The sequence below is a fragment of the Lactuca serriola genome, chromosome 4, assembly GCF_051521515.1.
Source record: "Lactuca serriola cultivar US96UC23 chromosome 4, Lser_US96UC23_V15, whole genome shotgun sequence".
In the NCBI taxonomy this organism is placed as follows: Eukaryota; Viridiplantae; Streptophyta; class Magnoliopsida; order Asterales; family Asteraceae; genus Lactuca; species Lactuca serriola.
In genome coordinates this window covers 372,517,637-372,541,688 of record NC_136411.1, presented here as the reverse complement: position 1 = coordinate 372,541,688, position 24,052 = coordinate 372,517,637, and the positions used below count along the sequence as shown (strand labels likewise).

The 24,052-nt window shown below is 32.8% G+C and overlaps 1 protein-coding gene across 1 annotated transcript; it reads right to left on the bottom strand.

Moving 5' to 3' along the window:
• Positions 1-13,651: 13,651 nt before the first annotated feature.
• Positions 13,652-17,971, bottom strand: LOC145097726 (agamous-like MADS-box protein MADS2). The gene is made up of 8 exons (XM_079035361.1): positions 17,646-17,971; positions 16,157-16,235; positions 15,809-15,873; positions 15,628-15,727; positions 15,257-15,298; positions 15,112-15,153; positions 14,855-15,012; positions 13,652-13,874 (listed from the first exon to the last, which is right to left on the bottom strand). Exons 1-8 carry the CDS (start codon positions 17,828-17,830, stop codon positions 13,790-13,792), a joined length of 756 nt encoding a protein of 251 aa, XP_078891487.1. The 5' UTR covers positions 17,831-17,971; the 3' UTR covers positions 13,652-13,789.
• Between the last annotated feature and the right edge of the window lie 6,081 nt (positions 17,972-24,052).

Here is a 24,052-nt window from a genome sequence, read left to right as displayed (position 1 = left end):
AGCAGCTGCGCTTGACCAAAGTGTCATTGGCAACAACGGACTTCATGTTGTTTCCTTAGGATGATCCTTAGGAATGAATGAACGAGAAATAGTTGATTCTTAGGGGAGACCCTTAAAGAATAAAGAAGATAATGGGGATGGGTAATTGGGTTAACTGTTTGATGATTGAACATAATAATTATATTATTGTGGGTTGAAAACCCTATGTACTCACCAGGTTTCCCAACCTGACCCACTCAGTTTATTTATATCACAGGTGTTGATATGAACTCACATTACACAGAGAGATTTAAAGAGATGTAGATCACTAGTGTAAATAATTGTAAGTTCTGTTTATGCTTATGTTTCTGTATTAACGATGACATCCCAAACGTTTTAAAATGAAATAAATACGTTTCTTCGAAAATGTTTTAATAACGTATTTACCATGTTTTTCTGGGAACAAATTCCGCAACATTTTTATAAAATGAAGTACTCTGATTTTTATAAAGCATAAACAAACCGGTCTTTTCTGGCCGTGATTTTGGGGATGTCACAGTTGGTATCAGAGCATTAGTTTAAGCGAACTAGGAATATGGATTTATTTCTAGACTTAAACTTAGAATGCTAAGCGATGATTGTGAGGTGTGAGCACTAGATTATTTTAGGAATTATGCCTAAAATGCTTTTATGTGCTAAATACTTGTGCCTGATATGCTGTTAGTTGTTCGGATCTATGGTCTGTTGCCGACCGGATCTGGAAACCTTATGTGTTTAGGATTCTAAACGTACGACTACGATATTAGAACTAGCATATAAACGTTTCGGAGTGATAAGGAATATTTAACCGTCAATCCTAAGTAAAGGCCTAGATTCACCTTATTCGGTGTATAGATCAAGATGGCAAGAACCCGTAGCGGAAACGTGAATGCAAATGGGAACCGAAACCAACCCCCAGTGATTGAGCAAATACCGGTTGTAGTAGCCGCTGCTGAGCCAATAACAATGGCCGGAGTGCAAGCAATGATCCAGGCGATGTTGGATCGTCAAATGGAGGGAACTAGACGTTTGCTCCAGCAAAATCGAGAGGAAGCCACTATTCAGATCGAACGGCCCGAGTTGAATGAAGGGCAGACTGAGGAGGAGAACTATAGTGGGACTGTTGGTCAAGTCAACCCACCAATAGTTCGACAAAAAAACCAAGATGACGAAGTCGAGAGGAATGGATGCAAGTACAAGGATTTTCTGACTTGCAAGCCATCAACTTTCACTGGAAAGGAGGATCCGATTGGGGTCATCGATTGGATCTCGGAGATGGAGTTAGCTTTCATGACGTGCGGTTGCAGAGGAAAACAACAGACCACATTTGCAGTGCGTCAGTTTCGAGGAGGCGCTGTACGTTGGTGGAATACCTTGGGGAAAACTCTGAGCCCCAATGAGCCCCTGCAACTAACATGGGCAGAATTTCTGGTGCAGTTCAAACGTAGGTACTGCTCAGCCCAAAATCTGCTCGAGCTGGAAAACCAATTCCTTACCTTGAAGAAAGGAAGCATGTCTGTTGATGAATACACCAACAATTTCACAGATAAGATGGAGTTCGCCTTACGTCTTGTTCCGGATGAGCTGACGAAAGTCGACAAGTATGCAAAAGGACTTCCATGGGAGTATGCGGTGCCAGTGCGACAGGCACCTACTTTGGAAGCAGCTATCTGGGCTGCCAAGTCGGTTGAGGAGATGATCAAGGGAAGAGCCGCCAACAAGACCGAGGTTGGCGAAAAGAGGAAGTTTGAGGGGTCTGCGAATCCCGATGAGAGAAGCAAGTCCAATACAAGGAAGTTTAGAGGAGGAGGGAGTGAAGAAAGATGGTGCGAGAAGTGCAAAAAGAAACACTCTGGAAAATGCGGTGAGGAGGTGACTTGTTTCAAGTGTGGGAAGCATGGGCATTATGCCAACGAGTGTAAATTCAACAAAAGGGTGTGTTACGAATGTAACGAGGAAGGGCACTTCAAGCAAGATTGCCCAAAAAGAGAAGGGGCTACAAAGACAAATGTGCCGCCAAAACCAAAGGCAAGAGCATTTCAAATGATCCTTGACGAAGCAGCTGACGATGCAAGGAATCAGGAGTAAGGATGGATATATAGAGATCAAGTTATGAAGAAACCATATAGATAGCGACATATGATGTAGCCTATTAGAGGCATAGTCTAGGGTGAACTTGAACACCTATGTAATAGTTTCAAGGAGTAATAAAACCTTCGTTTTGATATTTGATGTGTTAAGCTACTATGTGATCTTCTTGTGTGGTGACTTGGAAAACTGCGGGACAGTACTTGGGACGAGTATGTGTAGGTGTGAATGGTAGTAGAGGCCTATACTACCGGAAGCACAGGACTCACACTTGGATCAGGGAAAGTCACAAGGTTACCGAGAAGCTAGAAATTGATTTCGTTTTATTCAAGTATGTCGTTACCATCGTTTCGGTAATGACTAAGAAGATTGTTGATATTCCGACCCTTGTGGTCATATCGAATCGAGTCCGACTACGATGAGTATGTTGTGTGGTTCAGAGAAACAAGTTTGATGTAGCGTCCGACATTAAACCAAACGGTTGAAATTAAAGCGATCAATAGAAGTATCGCACTCGTTGTTAAAGAAGTTGGTAGCTAGAAATGCCTAATGTTAAAGTGTGATTATATCACATTAGAACATGAAGGAAGGCATAGTCTGTTTTAGAATTTAACTCTAAGAGACCTAAGTCTAAGTGTTGCAACATACGATGATAGGTCATTAGAATATGACACATCGATCCATAGTAGTAATAAAAGAAGTCATCTCAAGTTCGTATCCAGTAAGGATCGAGATTTTGACTTGAAGATCATAATTTGGAGTCTAGCCTGAGGTGGAGAGCGGGTGCACGATCAAGTACTACATACAATCAATAAGTCTGAGAGATAGACTTGAAGGAATGTAGAAGTTATAATTATTACCTAGGATGAAGAGACGACGTATGGAGTCATTATACGACCATGTTTCGTTGATGATTCCGGGACGTAATCATCCTAAGGGGGAGATAATTGTAACGCCCGCAAATCCGGGCTAGTCAATTTAGAGGCAATAGGGGTCGAAAACGACTTTTCGACAAAAGATTATTTAGAATAAATAATCTTAACCAAGTTTTAGAGTATGTCACAAGGTTTCCGTACATATAAAGAATGTCGAAATCCGAGTTATAACGAAGAAGTTATGACCCGTCGAAGTTTTACGGTAAAACCGGCACGGCACCGGGAAGCGTAAATAGTGAATTTACGATAGAGCAAGATTTAGCCTTAGCGATCTAAACGAAAGTCGTAGAATATGTTAAAATAAGAACATCGATAAAAAGAACGCCCAAATCTGACTTCGTATGAAGAAGTTATGATTTTTCGAAGTTTCGGAATAGCAGTGTACAGCCCGAAATTCGAATATTAGATCGAGCGGTTTTTAGCCGACACGACCTGAACGAGAATCGAAGATCTCGTTAAGGGTAGCGTAACGAGAAAAAGATGGGTGAAAACGGATGTCGGATGAAGAAGTTATGAGGATTTAACGGACCAATCGTGTCCCGGCCCGTTAATAATATAAAATTTAAAATCGAGCCAAAATTAGCCGACAAAGTCTAAACGAAAGTTGTAGAGTACGTTCCCACCTTCGCGTGGATATAAAGAACGTCAAAAACGGAGTTCGTATGAGAAAGTTACGAATTTTTAAAGTTGGAAAGTAAACTTGCGAAACTGATGCATGAAAGGATGACGTGGCCGAACTCCCAGCCGTCGGATGAAATCGCTTCGGATGGTGACACCTGGTGCGAGGGTTACGCCCAGCGTAGCGAGGATACGCCTAGCGTCCGAAGAACGCCCCGCGTCCGAGGCCAAGTACGCCCCGCGTACTTCGGTTCTTATCCGTCCGATGGAGTGCAAGACAGCTGGTCCGAGGCTGGCAATCTTATCCGAGGAGTACGCCCAGCGTACCCTCGGTACGCCCAGCGTAATGTCCGAAGCCAGACCCTATAAATTGAGGTGCGAGGCTGCCATTTCTTCTCACCCCAAAACCTCTTCTTTCTCTCACTAGTTTCTCTCTCTAGCTCATCTAAACCCTCCTAAGCCCTAGGTAAAACCCTTAGCACCCTAGGGAAGCCCCGAGGCTCCCGGAGTCCCGAGAAAAAGGAGTTTTTCGGTTTCGAAACGCTGCTCCAATTAAGTTCCGGTTTTCGATAAAATTCGCTGTAAGTATGCTACGCTTACGCAATTTTTAATATAGCTTTCAAATAATTATAGGAATGTTATTAGGTCCTTAAAATAATTATTTTGGCTATTATTATGAGTTATATCGAGTATTATTAACGCTTAATAATACTCGGACTAATTAATTTGTCGCGGTTATCGTTAAACTAAACCCTAGTGGTATCGATACTAGGTTTTATCGAAGGAATATCGTTTTGAGAGTATCGAAGCACTGTTCGAGTGTTGAGTCACCACCTACTCAGGTGAGTGCATGGTCCCTTTCATCTTACACATAGATATGAAGTATTTTATTATTAATTACGTGCTATGTGCGCATATTGTCTGAATACTTGCTGTCTATGCTGGTGAAAGATTTTTATACATGTTTTAAATGATGTAAACTGTGTAAAGTATTTTATATCTACATAATATGTTGGGTAAAACATGGGTAGATGAATGATGAGGGATAAAAGCTGAAATAGAGGAACATTAGTAGCATGGACCTACTACCCTATAGGTATGCATTGGCAGCAGTGGACCTAGTACCCTATAGACGAGCACTGGCAGCTGCGCCACAACCCGTAGATGTTTTAGATCTACGGTAAACGTCCTAGCAGCTGCGCTCTAAGGATAGTATCGGCAGCTGCGCCTAATGGGGAGCCTTATGACCATGACAGTAGCGTTTAAAGGTCAATACCGGCAGAAGCACCTCATAGAAAATGTCACAATTCTGGCAGCTGCGCCTAAGTGACAAGATTAGCAGCTGCGCTTGACCAAAGTGTCATTGGCAACAACGGACTTCATGTTGTTTCCTTAGGATGATCCTTAGGAATGAATGAACGAGAAATAGTTGATTCTTAGGGGAGACCCTTAAAGAATAAAGAAGATAATGGGGATGGGTAATTGGGTTAACTGTTTGATGATTGAACATAATAATTATATTATTGTGGGTTGAAAACCCTATGTACTCACCAGGTTTCCCAACCTGACCCACTCAGTTTATTTATATCACAGGTGTTGATATGAACTCACATTACACAGAGAGATTTAAAGAGATGTAGATCACTAGTGTAAATAATTGTAAGTTCTGTTTATGCTTATGTTTCTGTATTAACGATGACATCCCAAACGTTTTAAAATGAAATAAATACGTTTCTTCGAAAATGTTTTAATAACGTATTTACCATGTTTTTCTGGGAACAAATTCCGCAACATTTTTATAAAATGAAGTACTCTGATTTTATAAAGCATAAACAAACCGGTCTTTTCTGGCCGTGATTTTGGGGATGTCACACACAGTGTTCTCAGGTTTCTTCATTTCAGGTGAGTTTCACCTCACTGTACCCGTGGGCCGAAGGCAACAATGCTGGCTCACTAGATTTGGTTAGTTGTTAGTATAGGGATACCTTAGGGACTATATATAGTCATGTAGGATAAACTAAGGACTCTTGATCTAGGCTCTCTTACCTATTCCTCGTTTGGTTGTGCTTTTAGAGTAGGATCACCTGTCTGGGTGCCTATCTCACCTCTAAGTATATATGATTATGCATTCCCTAGATTGTTGATATTTAGTATGTTGTTATGTTGTAATGAACTGTTAGATTAGTATCCTGGTATATAGGATGTTGTTATGTTGTAGTGATATGTTAGATCTGTATCTTGGTATATAGGATGTTGCTATGTTGTAGTGACCTGTTAGATTTATATCATGGTATATAGGATTTTTTATGTTGTAGTGATCTGTTAGATCGGTATCCTGGTATATAGGATGTTGCTATGCGGGAATGGTCTGTAGAACTGTTTATTTATCTGTACTTGCTGGTTATCATCTAAAGGAGTGCCCTAAGGATTGTATGTAGTCATGTAGGATAGCCTGAGAACTCTTAATCTAGGCTTTCTTGCCTGTTCCTCGTTTGGTTGTGGCTCTAGATTACTAGTATCATCTTTTCAGGTGGCTATCTCACCTTTGGGTACTTATGGTTACACATTTAATGGAGGTTAGCTGGTAGCGGGACTGTGTGCTATGAGAGGATTAGTAGGTGGTAGTGAGCTGTATGATTGTTGTTTTCTTATATTATGTGCCTACTTGATCCTGATTGTTTATATGTCGACATATGGTAATACTGGGTTGAGACCATACTAATTTGTGTTGTAGGCTAAGATACCTACTGCGGGCCGACTGTAAGCCGAAGGCACGAACGCTCGGGATGAGGGGTTTGGTTGAGGCCGTAGGCCAACAAACCCTTGGTATTCCATCTTGATGGTTGAGTGGACCCGATGCATGCTTGTATGTTTATCGTATGGGGTATTTTGGAGGAAACTCGCTAACCTTTGTGCTTACCCAGTTGCTTATTATTTCAGGTATCATCAATCGTCATGGGAAGGCGAAGGCGTGACTGTACACATTCATCAACAATAATAAAGATTCTACGCTTTAATATTACTCTTATTTTTAATAAATGTATTTAGAATAAACAGTTTTCTCCATAACTTATTTATAATTTGGAAGCTTTACTTAAATAAAATGAAAATTTTTTATTGTGAAAATTGCACGTTACAAGAATGAGAGAAATTAAAGATTGAATGATTAGGAGAAGAGATTAAATGGTTGGATGATGGATTCATTTGATTTTAAGCATCTATTATTTAAATGGTATTCTAATTCAAGAATTGATACATTAGATATGATTTAGAATCCAAGACAAGAAGAATTACTTGATCCAAAGGTGTTTCTAATGATTCTTAGTCATAAGGATAATTTGGGAAACTATAGAAATAGAATAATGATTCCATAATTGAAATATGAACCTAATATCATTGGAATTGGATTGTGAATAAGTTATTAAGCACTTAAATTAGTCCAAATGTGTATTATTTATATTAGAGTGGGTTAACTGAATCACAATTGAGCTTACATGAAAATACGCTCATAACACCTCCTTTTGGTGTTTTGGGAACCCTTTGACTTTATGGAGTTAAAGTATTAAGTCAAGAGTATTCTAAGGGTTTCAAAACCTTCTAGAAATGTTAAAAAATTCCAAGAGAAATACAAATGTTGATACAAAAATCCAAAACATTTATGAAAGGAAGAATGGGAAAACGAGAAAGAAACCATATGAATGAAGGCTTGTAGTCTGAACACGGGACATGTTATTTTGACAAGGGACATGTTATTTTGACACAGGGTGTGTTATTTTGACATGGGGCCTGTTAAATCTTCTAAGAAATTTTCATGTGTTGTTTATTCTTGGGTTTTGTGTAACACTCCAAATAAGGTAATTACCATTTGAACCCTTGAAATGAAAAATATATCATAATGGTGCATTAGTACGCGGGGCGTGCTCTAGGAGTACGCTTAGTGTACTAAGGATGAATGATCATAGAGGGTGGCCGCGTACGTGGGGAGTACGCGACAGAAGAACAAAACCCTAATTCTCAGACTTGACACCTATTTAAACATCCTTAAGCCTCTTAGACCAAACCTTAACCAGCCTCTAGAGTCTCATTTCATCCCTTTACCTCAGTTTCCCTTTGAGAATGTGATTTTGGAGCATAGAAGTGTGTTGGTGGACATTTTGGAGCTTATTCAAGAAGAAGAAGTTTGTAAGCAAGCTTGGGGTGGCATTGGGCTTCAAGATTCTGCATCTAGTTCACCTTGAGGAGCTTCTAGAGGTATAAAGTCTTAATCTTGCCATCTTATTCATTAGATTGGACTAGGGTTTTCTATATTGCCCCATTTTTGTTCATGGATCATATCTTGGGAGTTTGAGCAACCTAAAGCTTAGGAAGAGTAGATATGAGGTCCCTTAGTTCATTAATACCATAAAAATGCAGTCTTGATGAGTGTTTTGACCTCATGTATGAGTTAAGACCCTTAGAAAGGTCTTAATGGGTTATAAGGGGTTGTTGGGAACATATGGAGCATGCAAGGGCATAAAGTTTCCAACTTTATGCCTTAGAACGTCTTAATGGACTCAGATCTAAAGCTCGACATTAATATCCCAAGCATTAAGAGCTTCATGGTTATTTGTGCGTATCTGACTTGCACGCCGCGCGTAGCAGCCTGTACGCAGTGCATACTGATTAAGGCACTAGTACGCTAAGCATATTGGAGTGGTACGTTAGGCATACGCACCCCAGTTGGTTTTGGGCTTCGTGTGGGCTCGTAAGCCCTTTGGGCCTTAATCAGTTTTGGGCCTGGTCATATTTTGGGGTTAGTGGCCCGATTAATTTGTTTTGGGCCATGGTTGTTTTAGTTGAGCCTTATTGGGCCATGTGGCCCATTAATAGCTTTGGACATGGACTTTAAGCCCATTAGCAAAGGAAAGACTATTGGGCCATTATGGAAGGATTTGGGCTTAGGTAATTAGGCTCTTTAATTAGATTGTATTTAATCCTAATTTTGGGTTAATGACATTATTGTTCAGCACGGGTGGTTTTGGACTGTTACGCGAGCATCTTTCGGGTTCATCAGACTAAGGTGAGTCTCCTCACCATACCAATGGGTCGAAGGCACCAAGGCCACCCATTATGTGTTATGTGGTATGCTAGTTGGTTACGTTTTAGGTGGTATGCTAGTTGATTATGTGGTATGTTATATACTAGTTGTCTTTGTGATACTTACATGAAAGACCATGGGGGTGCCCATAACACTTGGTTATAAGACCATGTGGGGGTACCCATGATGTTCCAGGTAAAGACCATGGGGGTGCCCATGACACTTAGTTATAAGACCATGTGGGGGTGTCCATGGCACTTGATTATAAGACTAAATGGGGGTACCCATGGCATTCCAAGTAATACCATGGGGGTTACCATGACACATAGGTGTAAGACCATGTGGGGGTGCCCATGACATCCTGGAGTAAGACCCTAGAGGGTGTCCAGGGCATCCTTATATGTTTGTATGCATGACTTCTTTAGCTTATATGGTTGATACGTTTTTGTGATTATGTGGATTATATGGGGTATGTTATAGGGAACTCACTAAACATTAGCTTACAATTTGTAGGTTGTTTCAGGTACTTCAGGATCTAAGGGCAAGAGTCCGGCGTAATGGTGCGACATGAACTCTTTGGCGTTTTGTTTGGGGACACTCTGATTTTATGAATAATTTATCTGATGTTATGGATTTTGACAACAATTGTGATTAGAATTTTATATTTTATGGAAATAAATTCGTTATTTAAAAATGAAAATTTTTATTGAGAATTTGGGCTGTTACATTTTGGCTTTCCGGTTAGGGTCTAATTGCTTCTATAAGTCATATAAGGATATAAAAATGACATTTTAAGTTTATAAAACTTGTGTATACCTAAACGGGTATTTTGGTCATTTTTAAAAGCTTAACTTAAATCATTTAGTTAGCAGTTGAGGATAAACGTCACTTGAAAAAGAAGTGGTTTTGGGAGCTACAAGTTGAGGTGAGTTACCAGAAATACACATCTCCTACCTTATTTTGAATTTAGTTGAGTTTGACTTGAATGATTTTGCTTGCTACTTTAATATTGTATGTATGCATGCATTCATGAAGTATCATTTTGGAAAGTGGTTTGATTATAAAATCAAAAAGCTTATGTTCTAGTTTATGAAAATTTATAGTTTATCGCTTAATTTAAATGTTAATCTTTTATGTTTTTGTTTTGATGATGATACTAGGAAAGATATTCAACAAAAAAAAATATTAAATCTTATTATATAAATATTTTTGCAGATTAAGAGGAAATGATTTGTACTTGATTTTTTTTTTCAGTTTCTTGGAGATTACAAGTAAAGGAAGAAAGAAAACACCAAACCTATAACATCTTTAAAATTGATTGCCATCAAAGGTATTCTCATAAGAATGACATAGTTTTTTAAAAACAAATTATAACTTTTTTTCTTTCAATTCTTTCATTATTAGAAGAATTTTATGTTTTATATTTCTATTTTACATTCATTTACAAAAAAAAAAGACAGACAATTATATTTTTTTACATTCTTATTAGATGGAAATCCAATTCTTTACACCATTATGTTGATTCTTATTCTTAGTTCAAATTGTATTTTTTTTTATGAAGATTATAGAATATTTTTTATTTTGATGTAACTTTTAGTTTAATGGAATGGTTTCATCGTTATTTCTTATGTAATTCTTTCAAGAATATAATTTATTATTTTTTTTTGTAATTTTGTCAAAAATTGAAGCTTAACTTCAGAAGAATGGTTTTAGGATGTGTTTGGGATTGCTTTTTGAACATAAAAGTCATTTTTGTAAAAGAACTTTGTCTAAAAGATGGTGTTTAAAATGTGTTTGACTTATCTTTTATGACTTTTAAGTGATAAAAGCTAAAAGTCACAAAAAGATAGGAATTCCTATCTTTTCTCCAGCCAATTTTTCCTTTTTGACTAAAAGTTGGTTTTAAAAAATCTTTTTAATTTGCCAAATAACTTTTATTAATTTTTAACTTTTTGAAAAAGTTAAAAGTCAAAAAGATAATTAAAAAGAAATACCAAACACCCTCATAGATTTTAGTAGATTGTTCTTATTTTTTTTTGTAGATTTTATTTATTTCCTGTTGATATTCCGTTAGGAAAGTCTTGTTCCAAAAAAAAATATCATATTTTTTCAAGATTGAAAATGAATTCTGTCAAGAATATGTGTTCTTCAAAAAATATTTATCCTAGAATGTTTATGTTTTTTACAAAAAAATAAATTCCTAAAAATAGTATAAAAAATCCATCAAATAATTATTCAAAAAATAGTAAAAAACCCATCCCATAATTAGTGCACATTCTATAAATAATTAAACAAAAAATGTCTATAATACATTTTTATATGATTTTAGTGTAATTATATGGTGTATGCTATTCCATCTTAATAACATACATTCTATGATCATCTGATTATTTATTCTTTTCTTTCATCTAGTGGTCTAAATCAGGTTACATAATAACACACTATTTGTTGGTTACAAAAGATTATATATATATATATATATATATATATATATATATATATATATATATATATATATATATATTAAGTAATAAAAATATATAAATCAGGTTACAAAAGATTATATATATATATATATATATATATATATATATATATATATATATATATATATATTAAGTAATAAAAATATATAAATTAATATTTACATATAACTACGATATAAATTTACTTGTTATGAAATGCAAGGACAAAAAATGGAAAAAGCTTAAAAGATAATTAAAGGGTTTGAGAGTATTAAGTAACTCGAGCAACTATTCAAAAAATTCATCTTCTCCAATGGTAAAAAAGCCATTTTAAATAGTAAAAAACATTACAAAAGCTACAATTACTTCTGCATCAACCACTACCTGATGGTTAGTGTTGTTGGAAACATTAAAGTTTAATTTCTAGTTCAACAACTTGGTAGTGGCTTTTAATTTGGAATAATTTTCACATCCATCATTCGGTGAACATGTCATAGAATGCATTAACATCGTCGGGAGAGATGGTGACGATTGCAACAACAATTGTTTCTTTGATGTAGTTTATGGGTAGTTTAGTTGTTTCTTTGATGTAGTTTATGGATAGTTTAGTTGTAGTTTATGCATTGTTGAAATTGTTGTTTTGCTAATGTTGTTGTTTGGTGTTATCGTTGCTACTATTGTTTGTTGTATAGTTGACATGTTAGTTACTTGGTGTGAGTTGACTATGCTTAGTACTAGCTATTCATTTACTCATTTCATATTATAGATGAAGCCAGTGATTTTTTTTGTGAGTTGTTAAGTGTTCATGACTTTTGTTGTGTCGTTACCCTATGTGGTTTGTGGTTTCGTCATCAATGGAGTATGATGAAAACTATATATCATTCTATATGGATAAGTGGGTACTAGAGAGTTATCTACTCATAGGTGTATGTTAGAAGGTCTTTCTATTATGCATTTTTAACGTATAAGTTTACTCTATGTCGTTACACTTCACCTTTTATTCGTCTTATGACGTTTACATAAATTCCAAAAGTCGTGTGGTCACTACTGCGTTTAGGATAGATATTAGGTGCGCTATGAGGATACATGGAAGGGAGGTAATTGCATTCATTTTCGGTATATAGGGTCCAAGAAATTCATTTTCAGCGACAAGTAGTACTTGGCGTCACAAAGCCTTTTGAAAGATAAGGGTGTCTTCGAGAAGGCAAACACTAATGGTGCATGGTTGTAATCAGCTCGTGTTGTAAGGTGTTGGGTTAAGCCCATCAATGAGTGTAACCCTCATGTTTAGTTGCAATCATTGAGTTTGGAACCCTGAACAGACTGTCGGTGATAAGTCGGAGGAAGTTATGGATGATGCCAAGTCATAATGCCTATTATTCCTTTGGCAAACTACATGCTATAATGGCCGGGATAAAGGGTGGCCATCCTACAAGGGTAAGATAACTCCAAAACCCCCTCATCAGTTCAGATTGCAGGCTGCAACTCGTGTGCATGAAGCCATAACCACTATTAATCGCCGGTCAACAATACAATGGTGTATATATTCCCGAGCTTTGTATACACTGCCCATCATACTATGAAAGTTAGTCATGCCCAAAGTCGTTACATTAACCGCAAGGAGGGAGATACCAAAATGAGAAAAGTTAAGGTGTTGACAACTCTTAGAAAGTGGTTGGTCCTAAAACCGGACCTAGGTAGTGAAATTAATTGTGAAAAACTACCTTAAACCACCTAAAATGAACATTTTGTAAGTTATCACTTCAAATGAAATTATATATATATATATATATATATATATATATATATATATATATATATATATATATATATATATATATATATATATATATATATATATATATATATATAAAAGTATTTTAGGGCTCTTCGAAAATTGAAATATCTATTATCAAATAGACCTTTTACGCAATTCTAGTAAGGATTTCCAGTTTTGTGCCAAAATTTATAATTGCCATATTTCATTGGATTATTCATGAACAAATTTCATGATACCCAACACATTAGGACTGAAATCATGCTTCGCTAGCCTAATTAACATGACCCTTTTGACATCCAAGATAGTCCAATTTATGGCCATTAGATGTGCAAATGTTTGAGTATCTATAAGACTATAAACATCTTTAAAATGCCCTTCAATACCCGAACCAAAATCATCAATTTGTTTTATAACTATCACAAGTTCACAACGATGTCTAAATACCGTTCATTACCAAAACCAAGATCGTCAATTTATTTAATAACTATCACAAGATAATATGATGCCAAATTTTCTTTTTTAAAACAACCATGGAAACATGAACAAAGAACATATCCAACGTTTAGGGAAATTATAATATGCACACAAAAAACTTAAGACTTTGTAAATTAAAAAAAAAAAAGGTTGTTCCTTTTTGTGTTTCTTCAATGGTACTAGGTTCTTACATATCACACATAATTCAGCCAAAATTATTATAGATCATGCTTATTGTAGATTTTATATCACCAAAAAAGGATCGAGAGGGTTGACCAGATTAATAGAGCTTCATTGACCATGTCAATGTGAAAAGTCAAACTGAAATCCATTTTCAAAGCATCCATCCAGGCACTATTCCATTGACATTTTGTCCACTTGTTGATGCTGCTATCTGGCTTGAACCTATTGTGTTATACCTGCAAATTAATTTTGATTTTTATAAAAAAATAATAATAATAAACCCAAGCACAAAGTACAAATTATATGTAAATTGTCTAAGATACACTTTAATCATGGTTTTTTACGAAGCAAGTAATGATGTAAAATATAAAACTACATAACGATTGATAAATTTAATCATTTTGTTACAGAAACCCAACACCCTCCTACCATTTCACATAAAAATTCCTTTTTTTTATTAATATAAAAATTCTTATTCTTGATATGTGTCAAGTGTGCTTTTTTTTTTTTGTAAATATCTAATTATTATTCATTAATTAAATAATTATTATCCTCATTCTCTAATGAAAGTATCGATCAAAATAATATGTCGAATTTCTTAAACATCAGAAAAAAAATCTTATTTTATTTAAAACCACGTTGACGTCCAGTGTATATATATATATATATATATATATATATATATATATATATATATATATATATATATATATATATATATATATATATATATATATATATATATATATCATCAAAGATCAAAGATGAGGTGACAACATAATCGATTTCATTTCCGATTTAATTTTGTTTACTAGTTATATATTTTATCATCAAGTTCTCATATTAACAAAAGTCTAAATGCTAGATAAAAGTATCATGTTTATTATTTACTTATGTATTATAACATCCAATTTTATTTTTCTATTACAACATTCTAATTTCTAGCATTGTATTTTTTTTCTCAGTAGGACAAATATAACCTTAACATCTGGTTTTTGAATGATTTTTTATTTAGGTTGATAAATTGATATCGATACAATTGGATAGAATTACTAAAAAGAATAGTATAATTAATTTTTTTTTAAAGAAAATAGGTTGTCATTTATGCGTTTAACCCTTTTAATTACTAAATTTTGAATAAATAATACTCAAAAGATCTAATTTTAATTTATCGGAAATTGGGCAAATTAGTAATTTTGGCGTCAAGAATTAATACCCCATTTGCAAATTAGAGTTGCAGTCTAGAGGCTGAAAGAAGCCCTGAGGTTGAGGATGCTGATCCTGGTGATGTTGATGATGTTGCGCAAATGAATTACCATTTTCTCCTCCTGCCCATGAAGGCCCTGCTTGGTTTTCTGCATAAAATTCTTCCAACTACAAGAACAAAAAAATTAGTTATTTTCCTCTAACAATTGTTTCTAGATTATATTATGATTAAATAGTAAATACTTTGATCCATGGATGTTCTTATACCTTATTCTGCAAAGCTTTATTAGCTTCAAGCCACATCCTTTCCTGTGATTTCATGATCGATTTAATTGTAATTAGGTAAATATAATAATATTATTTATTTTTATTTTGAAGACAATTTGAATCTTGAAGACGAGAAGTACAATACCTTTACTTGAAGATCAGAAAGACGATCCAACATTGATTGAGTCTGCATTTTTAAGCATACGATCATACAGATTTGTACACATTTTCAAAAATAGATCCGGTTTAACCATTAAGAAACTTTAAATTTCACCAAAAATAAATATTTGGATTTTTTTAGAAATCGGAGAAGTATGTAATTAAGGAATTGATGTAAGAAAACTGATTATTAAAATGAAATGTAAAGTTTTGTAAATATCTTAGTTTTTTAGTCGAATAATTAACTCTATGTGAATCTTGAAATCGTAACACTTTTTGATTGCATATCCAAATATTCCCAAAGATTATGAAGTTTTATAGAAAATTTTCAAAAAATATTTGGTGACTTTTAATTACCCGTATGGAACGAATTTGCCTCAGAGTGGAGTCAAGTTGGCGCTCGAGTTGCTCGAGCTCTTTTAGATTTAGTGGCCCTAAATCTTCCCCAAATAGTTGCCTATGATAAGAATGTTGTTAGCCTCAATAAATAAATAAGTACAAATTAAATCTTTACTATAGTCACAAAAACACTAATTACCTTTGGTATTGTTGTAGAGACTCGTATTTGGCTTTTAGTTTCATGTACTCCTTGTAGCTGCTTTGCTAAATTATCAAAAGAATAAACCATTTAGAATACGAGAGTCGAATATAGTAAAGATACGCGTCTTGATCCCATTAACATGATATAAAATGGCAACACAAATAAAAAATAATTTTTTTAGTAGCCGAAAACAAAATACATATATATTTTAAGAACTAGCTAAGAGTAAGCAAAAGAAAAAAAATGGTTAAAGTGCTAAGAAAAATTTAGATATAGGATCACAAACGACAGTTAATCCAAAATAACTGACTGTCTTTTTCATAGAAATAAAAAATAATATCATACCTCGGCATCATTAGCGGTCCGATTCACTTCCATTGAACTATAAGTGCAATTCTGATACCTTTCGAGCATCTTGAGCATACTGAGATACAATAAAATTATAACAAAGAAAATTTCTCATTAGCGTGCGTTTATTTTATGTTAAAATTGGTCTAAGAGTATTTCAAAATTAAGTTTCTAATCGAAAGGTGAAATCATTCGATTCTTGAAATTAACTCATTTAAAACATGAAAACTCATTCACTAAGACATTAATTAAATAATTATTCACTTTTGTGGATTTTTGTCCCATGAAGATCTATTGGTCCATGTTGTTTCAAATGTTTATTATAGTATATAAGACATGATCCATCGTATCATTGCAAAAACACAAAATTATGATCATCTAAGTATCATACCTTTTTAAGACATATAAGATCCATGTTTTATTTAACGCAATGCCATTAAACCTTCTAATCTTAACTTGCATAACATATTTGTATTTGTCAAACTTGAAGTAAAATAAAGTGTACGTATCGATTCGACTCTTCAATATCAAAAGTTCGAAAACCCATGATTCAATCAGTCACGTTTTTTACTATACACAACCCTAGTCTCTATAAATAGGGGGAAATTTTAAAATAATATAAAAGAGAAAAAGTCCACTAGCCATGATCATGAACTAGATAAAGTGGGTAGTGATCGAGTAGCTAGGGTTTATTACAATGATCCATGATTTTTATATGCTAAATCATCTTATTAATTCCCAAATCCAAAAAGCATGTTACATTGATTTGAAATGAGAAAAGGACAAAACAAAATCTATGATTGGATGATTTTGTCTTTGAAAATTGTGCTGAAAATTAGGGTTCCAAGAGAAAATTAGGTAAAGATTTTGTTCTTCAGTCTATCAATTCAATGAACTCTCAGCTCTAATCCCCACAAAATCTAATAACCACCAATTAATTCTACACAACAACGAAAAAGAAACCGATCAAACGAACAGGATTTAGAACGAAATTAAGATCGTTAACAAAAGGTAAAGATCGGTGATGATTGCTATTGATAAATGTAGTTAGTTTCTTAAAAACAACAACGATTCATCGATTTTGATGCGAAAAAACTCACATTAAAATATAAAAAAAAATCTTACTTTTGTTGCGAAACTGAATCGTATCAATCAAGACCCGAAAGATAATTCATTTCCAAATAAAAACCAAAATCAAAAGTAAAATTCTTCCCAATTTCTTGTTTTTACTTCATAAACACATGAGATCTACTCAAGTCCTAGATTACTAAACCTAATTTCAACCCTGAAGTATAAAATTTCGAAAAGAGAAAACCTTAACTTGTTAAAACACAAACCATTTAGTTATTCAAGTTGTGGGTGTTATATCAAATCACTAAAAAAGCTTAAAAGAATCTAAATCCATGATCATCAAGAAACGTATAACCCACATCAGATCTGCAAAAAGAAACACACACAAAAACAAACACAGAGTAAAGATGTGTACTTGGAAGTGCTGCAGAACTCATAAAGCTTCCCACGATTCGAAAAGATGATAAGAGCGACTTCGGCATCACAAAGAACAGAGAGTTCATAGGCTTTCTTCAGAAGTCCATTTCTTCTTTTAGCAAAAGTCACCTGCCGATTTATCTTATTTTCGATCCTCTTCAGTTCCACTCTTCCCCTCCCCATATCTCTTCAAGATTTCACAACAAGAAACCCAAATCTTGAAGTTCTTCAACACCCAAAACCGAATCAAAATCAATACTGAAGTCGAAATAAAGAAAAAAAAAAAGAAAGAAAGAAACTTGTAGTGATGTTGCGTCAAGATCATACAAGAAAAAAATCTTGAAATTTTTGAGAAAAAACACACACACGAACAGAGATGGGTTGTGGATTGAATCTCGGATTCTCTCTATTTAGGGTTTTCAAGACTTTTTTTCTTTCATATTTGATACCCAGAAATGAAATTTAGGGTTGGTGTTGTTTGCATCTTCAAAGCTTCATGCTTTTTAACCTATTTGAGAAACACAAGCAAGCATCATCTGACGGAGACGAATCCCACTCGCAATACAGCGCGTGTTTAACACGCTTGTAAGAGTAAGTGATTGAGGTGAGCGCGTCGTTGAGTCAATGGTGAATTATTAGTTTTTACAGATAAAATACATCAACATATGTCACCAACCTTAAATAGGTATCACACGTGTCAACTCATGACAGGTCCAAATCATAGGATTTCTTTTCTATTTATTGTTATTGTTTGTATTATTTTACTTTTTTTGCTTTTATACGTACAATTTTTGCTGTATGATATTATGGACTGAAGCTGTAAAAGTTAGTTTTATAGTCTATCATAAAAAATAAAATAAAATAAAAACTTTTTAGCATTAAGATGATCATATCTACATTTTTTTATAACTTTTTAATTCTAAATTTATCATGATTTTCTTACCATAAATAATCATCATTTTCATGTACAATGAGTTTTCAGTGAAAAAGACAGAGCCTAAGATAATGTACTATATGAAGTTGAAGTATTTCTGTATTTGATCTTATAATAGTCTGTGTCAACTATTAACAAGACGATTTTTATAGTAACATGATATGGTATTATAATTTATATTAAAAATGGTATTTTGTCGCCCTTAAACATCAACACTAACATGTCTATATTGCAAATTTATAGTTCAGACCATAACCTTAATTTAAATTTACACATTTTAAACGTTAGAACCAAAGTGCAAAGAACGTGTTATATTAGATCGATACCCTAAATTTAAAGTAAAACATATAAATCGTACTTTTGTGTTTGCAAACTATGAAAAGTTGACATTATCTAATATCTATAATTAAAGTTCACTTTTATTAAAGGGTTTTTTATTTATCAAAACTAATTTGAACAATTGCTAAAGTGTTATTTATTAGCTTATGGCTTTGAAAAGTATATATATATATATATATATATATATATATATATATATATATATATATATATATATATATATATATATATATATATATATATATATATATGCCAAAGGGGTCGTCGAAGAATTAGTTACTTAAAAACTAGATGAATGCCGGTGTTGATAAAAAAAGAATTTTGCAATTTTAAATATTCATAAATATATGTTATTAAAAACTAAAAAGTTAAACATATAATTTAAAACATTATGACAAGAGAAACATTTCGTAACTAGAATACGGAATGCTGAAATATATGTTTATAATTTTTTAATGTAAATGTAATTTAGAAATTAATTATGTAGTGTAAGATAAAAAAACCATACAATTTTAATTATATTTACCCATGAGTTTTGCATTCTTAATATTATGAATAAGTTTCAATGTAACTATGTAGTTTTTAACTATTATTACACTTAAATAATTTTAACATTGTATATATATGATGATTTTTAAACTCCACAATAATGGCTTTTTCAAATAACCACAATTGGTTTCACTCTTCCATATATTAATTCTAAAACATCTTTTGAATTTGCTCAGTTTAACACAATATTATATTATAAAAAATGTGTTTGAAAGTGGAGGAGTTAGGTTAAAATTAAAATAATAAGAATGTCTAGTGCATTAAAAAAACTAACATGTTAATTAACATGGTGTAACATAAATATACTTTTACACTTCTAATTGTAATTTTGTTAAGCTACCCATTGTCTTTAAAATTTTAATAAATTTTGTGTTCTATAACTCTTTTATAAGAGATATAGATCCACTACCATCTAATAACTTGGTCTGTTTAAATACTCAATAGTTTTCACCTAGTAATTTCGATTTACCTGCTTAGATAGTTAGATTTGATCATTTGATTATAAACTTATCTTGTATGCTACTATAAATGCATTAATATATGAATTAAAAAAAAAATACATTTTCAGATGTAATTTCCCTTTTTTAACCAAATGCAAACAATTGTGGTTGATAATAGTAATTTTCTTTAAAAAGAATGTAAACCGTTTATAATTTTTATATCAAATTTGGTCGGAGTAGTACAATCGTGTTTTATGACATTGGTCTTCAGTGGTCATATCTGTTCAGTTTACTGTCCCAAAAGAATTATATAATATACCACATCCAGGACAAAAAGGATAAAATGTTAAAAATCGAGATTCTAAAGGGGGCAAAGATGTGCAAAAATATAAAAGGGGGAAATAATATGAAGTACAAAATTAATGAAGGGTTGAAGTTGTACGTTATTGGAAATACGGTGTAATCGTTGTGCACTTGTCATATCAACACGTGGTATTGCCAGTAAGTGATATTAACGTCCACTATATCAACCCCCCCCCCCCCCCCCCCCCCCCCCCCCCCCCCCACCCCCCCCCCCCCCCCCCCCCCCCCCCCCCCCCCCCCCCCCCCCCCCCCCCCCCCCGGGAAAGACAAACAAAAGGTGCAGTCATTTCGCCCCCCTTATTTTATTATTTTATTTCTATGATGATCAAATCACATTTTTATCTTGTCATAAATATTTTAACAGGTTTTCAATATTTAACATAATTTGAGATTTTTCGTGTTATGAGTTGATAAAGGAGTAAAGGACTAGTTACCTCTTTTTTAACATCTCAATTTTCAAAGGAAAATTTACTTTTAGAAGAATAACAAAGCCTTAACATTATATAAAAATTATATTTAATTTTGTTTGTATAAAAATATCAATAAATTATATACCTGTGCACAAATAATCAATGTTCCAACCAATTTTCGAATGACACGACCGTAAGGTTAAGCCTCAAGCCATATGTCATGATTTTTTCGAGATTTGAAATTTTTATATATTTTAATAAAGATGAAATCGTATAATTATAAAATTATATGAAATATTTCAATTTTTTAAAAGTGTCAACAAAAAATCAATTGTTTCATATCCGATTAGAAAAAAATCACGTTTTGAAAAAAAAACCTTACACCATAACACGACAAGACGCACATTAACACATAATTTTGATGTCACGCTTAACGAACCCGTGTCATTACACACCTTTTAGAACCATGTTTTTTTTAACCGAAAAATATAAATATATATAATCTACACCTAATTTCACTTATGGCAATAACAAAACTTAAACCTTTGACCTCAAGGAGGGAGAACACCACCTGATATAGTTGGGTAGAAGTTCTTTGGCTTTTAGAAACCATGCATATAACCATTAAAGTTTATCGTTTGTTCACAAAACACTAACAAAATGTAGTATTTATACATATTATTGAGTTGGTGATGGAAGAGTGTATTTTTGAAGAAACGATTAACTTTAATAATCATTTGTATATAATGCAATAATTTATTGGTTTTTTTATACAAAACAAAATTAAATTATATTTTGAAAAATAAGTAAACATGTAAAAAAAATTGTTGTTAATATAATACACATCACGTTCGTTCATGATCGATAGCTTAATTGTAAAAGTACAATAACCATTCAAAGAATTATATGCAATTTATTTTGTATTTCTTTTACAACAGTATGATTGGTTTTGATTAATTAAAAACATGTATTTTATTTTCATACTTTAATATATCTAAATATAAAATTCAGTATGTTTTGAAAAAAATGAAATTTGAGAGTATATTATTTTTTTCTTACAATTTAATCATTAAGTTTTATAAGTTGTTTTGATGCGGACCATTTGATCGTTTAATCCAGTCATCTGCTAAAGTGACATGCTGAAGTATCATTTTTCCTAGACATGGTATATTAACATGACACTACTTGATTATTGGGACTAATATGATTTGATGACATGTCAAAATTGAAAAAACATTATACAAAAAACATTAAAAATTTTTATTTATTTTTTTACATTTTTATACTCCATTTTTTGTTCCAAATCAAATATCATGTTATCCGATGTTATATAATATCAACCATTTTCATTTGAAATCATATAAATGTATTATTTTTATATATGAAACCTTATAAATGCATTTGTTTTTAAATTTAACACACACACACACACACACACACACACACACACATATATATATATATATATATATATATATATATATATATATATATATATATATATATATATATATATATATGGTTTGGTTATAGTGTGGATGTTATGTATTGTGTGGATGTAAGGTTGAATGTAGACCAATCATCTTAGTTATTTAAAAAAAATGATTAATATATATATATATATATATATATATATATATATATATATATATATATATATATATATATATAATTAAAAATTAATATGAAAACATCATCTAATTAAATGAAACGGTTAAGAAAGGGTAATATGATACATTTACATCCCCTACATGTTACACAATATAAGTTTATTTTGGTAACTAATCTCATTATCCCAAAATTCTAGCACACATTAAATTTAGAAAACCCTTTCAATCGGAGCATGAAATTAGAGTTGATTTTCAAAAATCGAAAATAATGTTGAACCTTTTATAAACCTTGGTTTTTTTTTATAAAAAACGCTCGCTTGGTAATTGAAGTTTAATCAAGAAACAACACTAGTAATCGGTAGAAACGATTCTTAAAGAATATGGAATCGAGTATCCAATAACATGATTTTTCTAATTATGTATATTTGCAAGAATGAACATACATAACTTTATGAATCAACATTAAACAATGAACATACAAGTATCAATATACAATAAAAATATATATTTTGTAGATTTGACATAATTGAACAAGACTTTACTAATAACCACTAGTATCATGCATGCTTATGGTCCATCATATCCAACACCAGTAAAAGCACCATGGTGGCACCCATGTGTCTTCTTTCTATCCACAGTTCGAGGTGTTCATAAAGAACAAGAATTCTAAAATAATATATATTCTTAAAGAATAAAACTAAATCTCCCCTCTTCTTTCTAGTTATCTATGTCTAATCAATTTGCATATTTGCATGTGAAAAATATTACACTTCCTTATTTTGAAAGAATATTAGTCTTCTTCATTCTAAAGTCTTTGTCATTCTAAATGAATAGTGGTCATCCTTATTCTGAAGTCTTCCCTATTCTAAAAGAATATGAGTCTACCTCATTTTAAAGTCTTCGTTATTCTGAAAGAATATTGACCATCCGTATTCCGAAGTCTTCCTCATTCTGAAAGAATATTGCATTTCCTCATTTTAAAAGAATTTGTCTCATTATAAGACAGTCAACACCAAATCAACTTCAAAAATGAAAGTCATTCTAGTTATCTAGGATAATAACTAAGTAATAATCAATTAAATCAATTGTGTTTTTATATATCTAATAATACACTTAGCAATTCACAATCGAAGTTGATAAAACAAATTTAGGGAAATAATATAATGCCCTACGAAGCCGACAAAGGAAGAGCATGATACATGATCTCGTTTTTATGAAGGTGGAGGTCTAAAGAGTTGTAATCGGTTGGATAATGAAGCCAAGAGACCATCTCATATTTATCTTGTCATAAAAAGATTACACGGTGTCGGTTCTTCCTCGATAACACCGGATCTGATCTCTTGAGTGGTGGTAGACGACATTGTTTCTAACTTTTTGTTGCCGATGACAAATCTCTAGTTTTAGCTCTATATTACCACCTGACCATTTTTCCATAGTAACGCCATTATATCTTTATTGCCCCTACAATACAAAATTGAAATTAACCTTTAATTATAAAAATCCTAATTGCAAAACACCATGAATAGAGAAATCATCAATTAGAAATCCAAATTGAACAAATGAAATTACATTGCTGATTTCTTGTGCCTTTTTAAACTTGAAGTAGGCGGAAGCATTCAAAATCAGGAACACAATGATTCATCCTCTGAAACTCCGGCTCTAATCAAAAATCAAAAAACCAAATACAAATCTCAATTGATCAAGCTTCTACTATAAATCTATAGTCAACACAAAATAACTCAGTTTAACGATACATTCTG